Below are 7,928 nucleotides of genomic sequence, written 5' to 3'. Positions count from 1 at the left end.
TATAACATACAGGGTCCTGCAAGAAAAAGACAAGACCCGCAAATCCGTGGCCACAGAACAGCAGAATATGAATGCAATGCACAGTCTCTCGTTAAGCGTTTTTCTCCCGTAGAAAAACATAAACACTTAACAGTGCAATTAAAATATCAAATTCCATATATAGTTATTATTTAATGTACTACAAGGCAAACAGATGGCTATGAACACAATGCGCAAACTTTCACTTGTACTCCCATAAAGCAAAAATGCTTAATGTGGCATAATATCGGATGATAAAGACAATACAGTAGCCTATATGTCTTGTTGTTGACTCAAAGTATATACAGAACAGCAAATATGAATGTGCATTATGAAATGCATTAAGTGATTTTAAAAGGATCAACTCCATACAGGCAAGCAGCCGAGCCCAGAACGCAATGCAATCAATTGCACGTTAAACATTTTCCTCCCATAGAAAATCATTATAAATAAAACACGTAATGTAGCTTAATGGACAAAGACTATGAAATAAAAGAGCTGTGGACAGTTTATTCTATATAGATAAACGCTTAAAGCGAAACTTTGCGTGTTGCGTTTATTCTGGGCTCACCTGCTTGCCTGTATATTAGTTATGTAGGCTATATTTTAATAATCAAGAGCATTGAGTTAGGTCTTTATCATCTTAGTCCATTATGCCACGTTTTGCGGTGTGGGAGGAAAATACTATATACATATTCATTATAGTAATAAACTGTATATTGAATTTGATATTTTAATAGCATCTTTATACACTAAGTCATGTTAAGTATTTATGTTTTTCTACAGGAGGAAAACGCTTAACGAGAGACTTTGTGCATTGCGTTCATATTCTGCTGTTCTGTAGCCACGGATTTGCAGGTCTTGTCTTTTTCTCCTACAGATGGCTTGCAGGACCCTGTAGGTTACGGTACTAAATTAGTTTTAATCGTTTAATCACCACCACAGCATCTTGTCTGCATTGGCAACATGCACGATTTGTGTCGATTGCAAGTGACGTCGCAGGTATGAGGTATCGGAGAGTGCAAGTGACTTTGTAATTTAGTTTCTTTTGTCTTGTCTTCACCACCTGGCTACTGTTGTAAAATTCAAACAAAAAGAATAAATAAATAGAACAAAATAATAAAGACTGACGTCGCTAGCGGAAGTGCAAGTGTCTGAGAGTTAGGGATAGCCGATACCCCTTATTTTGTTTTCGATACGATACCAATATTTTTCAAGGCAGTATCGTCGATATCTATTTGATACTTCTGCACTAAACTTTTAAATTATGAAATTTATTACATTACTAAGAGTAAAATGGGTAATGAAAACCACTTAACTTTATGTTTAAAATGCATTTTAACCCGTTTAATCCCAAAATATTTCCCAGACATGAAAATATCCAAATGATGTGTCATTGGTAACCCTTTGAAATAATCAATAATTTTTTTTTTTTTTTTTTGGAAAAGTGTGTGAACATTTTTTATTTTATGGTCAGTCACAATTGTAACCGGTGGGATAATGTGTATACTGAATTAACATATTTCTGCAGTCATAAAAATTGTTATATATCTTAGCCCAGCTATTTTAAACTGTTTGATCACATTCTAGGGTTACTATTATGCATAAAAAACCCTTATACAACATTGATAGGAATACTGAGATCAAATACAACAAAATACAACCATCAACGTATTTCAAAATAGTTACTTTTTTGTAACATATATCATCAGATTTTTATATTAGTGCTACCAGTATTACAACATTAATATTCTAACTTATTTGTAACATTTGAACTTTTGATTTAGTGCAATACGTTGTACTGCCATTAGGGACTGCCAGTGAATGGCTGTTGCATGCATTAAATGCAACTTTTTATTCTGACAGTGTATGATTTCTATTAACATTACAGAATAGAACATGATCAATATTATCTTTCAACGTTCAATTTAAATAATTGTAATTGCACAAACTACGTAGGCTACAATTTCAATTTGTTTATTGTGAAATAACTGAAACATTTATGTTTGTTTCTGTCCTCTGATAAGCATTGTTCAGGGCTGCCGTTCCCAAAAGCTTTAATGCTTTCTTATGATACTTTTGGGAAACGCAGCCCTGTTTTGAATGCACTGTCAGCAGTAAGTGAATGCTCTCTGTGATTGATTAGTTCTGTCTTGCAACATTTGCGTGTGTTCAGATGAGCAGGAAAATAGTTATATCCTACACAATTACTCGCTAACAAAGGTTATTCGTCCAATTCAATGCATATTGTACGCATTATTTTTTTTGTTTGTTAAATAAACAAAATCACTGGTAAATAAAATGCACCTTGGTATCTTTCTTTTTTGTTTGAGTATCGATACTTTCGATACTCGCGTCAGTCGATCGAGCGATACACCCATCCCTACTGAGAGTGCAAGTCTGAGAGTGCAAGCGCCAGGCTGCAGCCAGACCCTTCGATCGATACGCCCATCCCTACTGAGAGTGCAAGTCTGAGAGTGCAAGCGCCAGGCTGCAGCCAGACCCTTCTCCATATGACCGTGATTGGCTACATTGCTCAACGCTGCAAAAACACATTGACATATGCCATAGAAATCGATCTCCAGAGCGCAAACCATAACGCACTGGATAGTTTACCAAATATTCAATAAAATGTCATTAATACAGCTTTAACTAAGGTTGTTTTTGATTTCGTTTGAGGGTGCTTAGCGCCCCCTAGCACCCACGTGGAACCGGGCCTGGGACATTGCATATACATTGCATGTCATTCTATATAACAAAGCAGCGTGATCCCACCTAGAGGCCCAAATCAAAATCATTATTCCATATACCACTAAAATGAAATGTGTAATTCTAAAATGTATTTGAATATATTCTTAATCAATGTAACAAATAACACTACTACACATTTTGTCATGGATGAAATACACAATTCTTTTCTTCGCCCCGCACATAAGATGACCGTCTCTTCTTCATGAATATTCACTATGAACTACGATTCCTTCATAAATAGCCACAAGATGTCAGCGTTCAGACAGATATTTGTGTTGTGTCACTGTACATTACCACCAACCACCCAGTGCAGGTTGTAAAAATACCAAATAATTTTTTTTAAGATCATGCATTTATTTATATATCAAAATAACTTTTTAGAAACCTCTACAAAGCGTCATTATTTGCCTGTCTGTATCCATCTTACTTACTCTGACTAAAGGGCGTCTAAAGACCGTTAATGATTTTTATGCTGTCGCTGTTATTCATGTAGTTCTTCTAGTTCATGTTGACTCGGCATATTCTGCTCAGTTTTTTTATGACAGAATTGACAAATTCTGAATAATGCTGAGCAAGAGACGTAATAGGCCTATGCACGTTAATCTTTTGAGATCAAAATCTCCTTGCTGCTTCTAATATTAAAAAAAGTATAATTTTTTTCCTGTTTTGTGCATATCTGTCCTAGAGAATGTTGCAAATGTGACACTCAATGTACAAAAACAGACTTATTATTTGTAAAACAAAATAAAGGACACAACATGAAAACATACGATTAATAATGCAGTATCTATAACAAAAAGGGCAAGACTGTTGCTTCATGAACAAACCACTGAAACACCTGCCATTAGACTTTAACAATGGCTTTTCCGATATTTTCTCCCCGCAGCATCCCCATGAATGCAGCAGGCATGTTTTCAAAGCCAACAGTAACATGTTCTTTACACTTCAGCTTTCCCTGTAAACCATCAAATCAAGAGAATCGGCATCATTATCAATATATGATACTTAATGAGATGAAGTAAAATTGTATTTAGATAAAGCATTGTATAATAACAACCAAACTAGCATTTTTCAAGAAAACCAAGCATTCTGAAGTACCTCTTGCATCCAGGTCAACATTCGCTTCAGTGACTCTTCATTTTTATGTTCCCACCTGCTTACCAAGAAACCTTCCATTTTCAACTGCTTAAAAATCATCTCAAGCTGTGGATAAGGACCTAAAAAAGACAAATCGACATCACTGCTGCAGATGGACAAACGTCTACTTCAACCCAATTCTTCATGTCTACTTTTATGTTTCATTAATGATGACTAAAACAGTTTTTGTATTGTTTATACTAAGGTATTGATTCTATAGTGTAAAGGTGATTCAGAACACCCTCTACTGGTTAAAACGAGAATCACATGAGAGGTACTTTGCAAGCGTCTGCTAAATGACTAAATATAAATGTAGGTTAACCAAACCTGTTTGTTGAGTGGTGTCGTTATATAGTGATATTCCTCCACATACAGCAATACGGCCAAATGCCTTCATCTGTGTAATAGCAACACTCGAAAAAGGGCCGCCCACCTGGAAACCAAACCAAATCTTTGAATAATTAAGATTGTCAAGTTGTCTTTTTTTAAATGTATTGTTAACGGAGCATTAGTTTTATAAATTATTAACCAACTAGTATCAGTAAATTCTTACATTCTCAAAGTAGCAGTCATATCCTTCAGGTGAAGCGTTCTTCAGCGCTTCCTCTAGTGAAGAGACAGTCTTGTAGTTGAAGGCCTGGTCAAAGCCCAGCTCTTTTAGGTATGCCACCTTGTCATCACCTCCTGCTGAACCCACAACCTTGCAGCCTTTTAGTTTGGCAATTTGACCAGCCACAGAACCAACAGCCCCTGCGGCTGCATTCACCAGTAAGGTTTCTCCTGGTTTGATGGCACAGACCTCCTCCAAACCATAGAGTGCTGTCAACCTGTGGAGCACAGTTAATGTTATTTATTATATACTGATGTATCATTTTATCATATAATGTTTGTGTGTGGTGCCTCAAATAAAAGAGTATTTAATAGAATATTTAATTTGTAAATAAGCAGAAAAGGGACACTTTTCCCCCATTCAGACCATGACCGCTAACTATAATAATATTAGCAGCCACACCATTGCACAATAAGATTCTGGTTGCAGTAATGTAATTTGCCATTTTAAATACTGAAGTGTCTCAAAACTGGGTGGGTTCTGACTGGCTGTCAATGTTTTTATGGTTCATGAGCTGGGAAAATATTGTCTAAAAGTGATTCCAACAAATTATTCATCTGTGTTGTTATCATTAAAGTTGTGGTGTGGACTTCCTAGTTCTCACAGGATTAGAATGATTATTAAAATTGTATACAGTAATTATCGTTATTGTTATCGTCCGTGGTGTGAATGGGCATTTTCGGTGTCTTATTTTTTTCTGCCTGAAAGTGTTCTTAAGTTTAAAGTAATAAATAAAGTTTAAAGTAAGTAAAGTTTATTACAGGGTGTATTACATTTGTACCAGAAGCCATTTGTATTTGCAATTTGATTTTTATTAAGGACTTAATGACTTAAAATTGTACTACCTACAGATTTTATAAGTGGCTGAATTTACTATGAAGCATGTTGTATCGTCATCATTTATAAATCGCTTGGGATAAAAGCGCCTGCTAAATGAGTAAATGTATTGGTGCAAGTTACAATTGTTACAATTATGTGGAAGTGTTTGTATTAATGTTTCTTTTTGTGATTAATTTTTTGATATGTGCAGTTATGTATATTTGTGAAGTCTGTGATGTGCTGCCTATGCCCTACTGCAATTTCCCCTCTGTGGTGTTGGATGCTTCCTGTTTAAGCTATGCCTTCTTTTGTGAGCAGTCAGTAAAGAATAAAACAATCCATTTGCTATCAGCCAAAAACACTTCTGAGATGTTTAAAAGCGATCCAAAACAAATCTCACAAAGCAGAGAACATGTGCCCACATGTTCACAAATGTTTGTTGCGTAAAGCCATAAGTGATTTACAATACACACCTATTTTTCCCACGAACTCAAACCATATCGACTCACAACATCTGTGATGCTCTTTGATGTGCTTAAATGAAATATCAGAAAATGACTATATCACAGTCGATTAAGCGTTTGACCTACCTTCTAAAGCCATCTGGAAAAGAAACAATTGTGGGTATGAAAGAAGCAGTGAGTTTTACCCTGGCATGCCAATGGCTCCAAGGGCATGGGAGAGGGAGACACTCTGAGGCCAGGCATCCAAGACTTTGGTGATATCGCTCCCATCTGACACATTATGTGTTCTCCAACCACATTGACCAACCACATGGCAGCCCACAGGAAATGAAGGATTATTACTTTGAATCACTCTATAGTCAAAATATTAGAAGACACTTTGATTTACAAATTATCTGATCATATTAAGTAGGTAAACAATACAAGCAGAAAAGTGGTTTATACATCATCAATTCCAATATATTTGGAGGAGAAGGAGAGGCATTGTCTCATTTAAAAAGGGCATAGTCTAAACACAAACATATGTTATTTAACTGGTCTTGTCAAATATTTGCAATCTTTGAAGTATAAACATTCAATACTTTGAACATTCTGCCAGTTCCTGATCTGTTTATTACACAATAACGGTCATTGACCGTTAATGTGTCACAGATGACCAAATTGTTGGAAACTTCGCATTTTGCTCTTATCAGGAAGTCATGGTTTCCCTCAAAATGTTGAGGAAAGAACCTGAACAGTTTAAAGTTAGTCAGTTGCAGCTGTTATGGGACAGAATGATTATTATTTCTCTTACTTGGCAACTTGAGTTCCGATCATCACATCTCCTGCTTGCATTCGGACACGGCTGTATGGTCTAGAAGAAATTAAATAAGATAAAAACTAGGAATAGTATATTTAGGGGAAAGTAGTAATGCATCGAATAATTCACAACAAACCAAACAAGGAATAATTTTCAAACATGCAGGATCAGTATGACTTTATTTTATGTCAAAAGAACCTTAGATGAAGATGTTAGAGCACATGTTAATTAACATTACAGCTTTTGCACTCACCGCATGTAAGGGTCCACACTAAGGAACACTGCCTCTAGAAGAACCTCTGAAGAACAAGAATAAATGCCACTTGGTATGCAACAGAGCAAATATGGGAAAAATATGAAATCGGAGAATCGCAAACCTCCATCTTTGGGCTTAGAGAGCTGCTCTAGTTTCAGCTCGAAGTCGGTGTCTTTAGGAAAGCCCTCAAAGTGCTGCTTCAGAACCCAGGTTTTGGCTTGAACCATGACTCTTTTTGTTGAACGCAACTGTAAAAATAAAAACAAAAATAATATTGCGTATATTTGTAAACACACGAAAAGTATAAAGTTGCGTAGCCTTCAAAACCACAGACTATTCCACGAAACACATCAGCAATAAAAAAGCAGCGGTCCAACAGTAAGTAACATCCATAATAATTTAACACGAATATCCTAGCATACATACCCGTTAATGCTATACCTAAAGCTTTCTGTTTCTCTATTATCCACCTTTTTCTTCAACGCGGAAGTAAGCCTATGGGTGAGACTTCCGGGTCATTAGCCACTATAGGGAAATAACGAGAAGAATAACAACGTGCAGTAAACGGTAAAACTGTTTGCACTACAAACCAGTGTGTTCATAATTAAGACAATTAACACATTCTGTAAGGTCATAGAATTAATGCCGTCAGATTTTAATTCCTCTTTTAACTGTATTCTTTCCCTTTCAAATGCCCTACAGTTAATCAGCACATGCTCTACAGTTTCTGGAAGTCCACAATGATTACATTGACCAGATTCATGTCTTCCTATCATCTGGAGTAATTTATTAAGAGTAGAGTGTCCAATTCTCAATCGAGAAACTGTATCATCCCTTCTATTACCATAAGCAGTTCTTACTTGTCCAACTTGTTTATTTATATTATACAAATGTCACCCTTTGTTACCTTTATCCCATCTCTCTTGCCATATCTTTCTGACAGCTACTTTAATTAAACCTTTAATTTCATATTTACTCAAGGGTATATGTATGTCAATATTTGTGTGCTTAAGAGCATGTTTCACTATCTTGTCTACCTCCTCATTCCCTTCCACTCCAACATGAGCAGGCACC

At 36.0% G+C, this 7,928-nt stretch overlaps 1 protein-coding gene across 2 annotated transcripts; it reads right to left on the bottom strand.

Annotated features, from left to right (window-relative positions):
- Positions 1-2,910: 2,910 nt before the first annotated feature.
- On the bottom strand, positions 2,911-7,373 carry LOC107562349 (prostaglandin reductase 1-like). Of its 2 annotated transcripts, XM_016246987.1 has the most exons (9): positions 7,281-7,373; positions 6,976-7,102; positions 6,852-6,897; positions 6,593-6,652; positions 5,985-6,152; positions 4,460-4,733; positions 4,234-4,339; positions 3,868-3,986; positions 2,911-3,724 (listed from the first exon to the last, which is right to left on the bottom strand). In XM_016246987.1, exons 2-9 carry the CDS (start codon positions 7,079-7,081, stop codon positions 3,614-3,616), a joined length of 990 nt encoding a protein of 329 aa, XP_016102473.1. In that variant the 5' UTR covers positions 7,082-7,102; positions 7,281-7,373; the 3' UTR covers positions 2,911-3,613. The 2 variants fall into 2 exon arrangements, with proteins under 2 accessions (XP_016102473.1, XP_016102471.1); XM_016246985.1 differs by having other exon boundaries at positions 6,852-7,102.
- Between the last annotated feature and the right edge of the window lie 555 nt (positions 7,374-7,928).

The sequence above is a fragment of the Sinocyclocheilus grahami genome, unplaced genomic scaffold, assembly GCF_001515645.1.
Source record: "Sinocyclocheilus grahami isolate Dianchi unplaced genomic scaffold, SAMN03320097.WGS_v1.1 scaffold24.1, whole genome shotgun sequence".
Lineage (NCBI taxonomy): Eukaryota > Metazoa > Chordata > Actinopteri > Cypriniformes > Cyprinidae > Sinocyclocheilus > Sinocyclocheilus grahami.
Note: the sequence above shows the minus strand (reverse complement) of the source record. Positions and strands in the feature narration are given on the sequence as shown.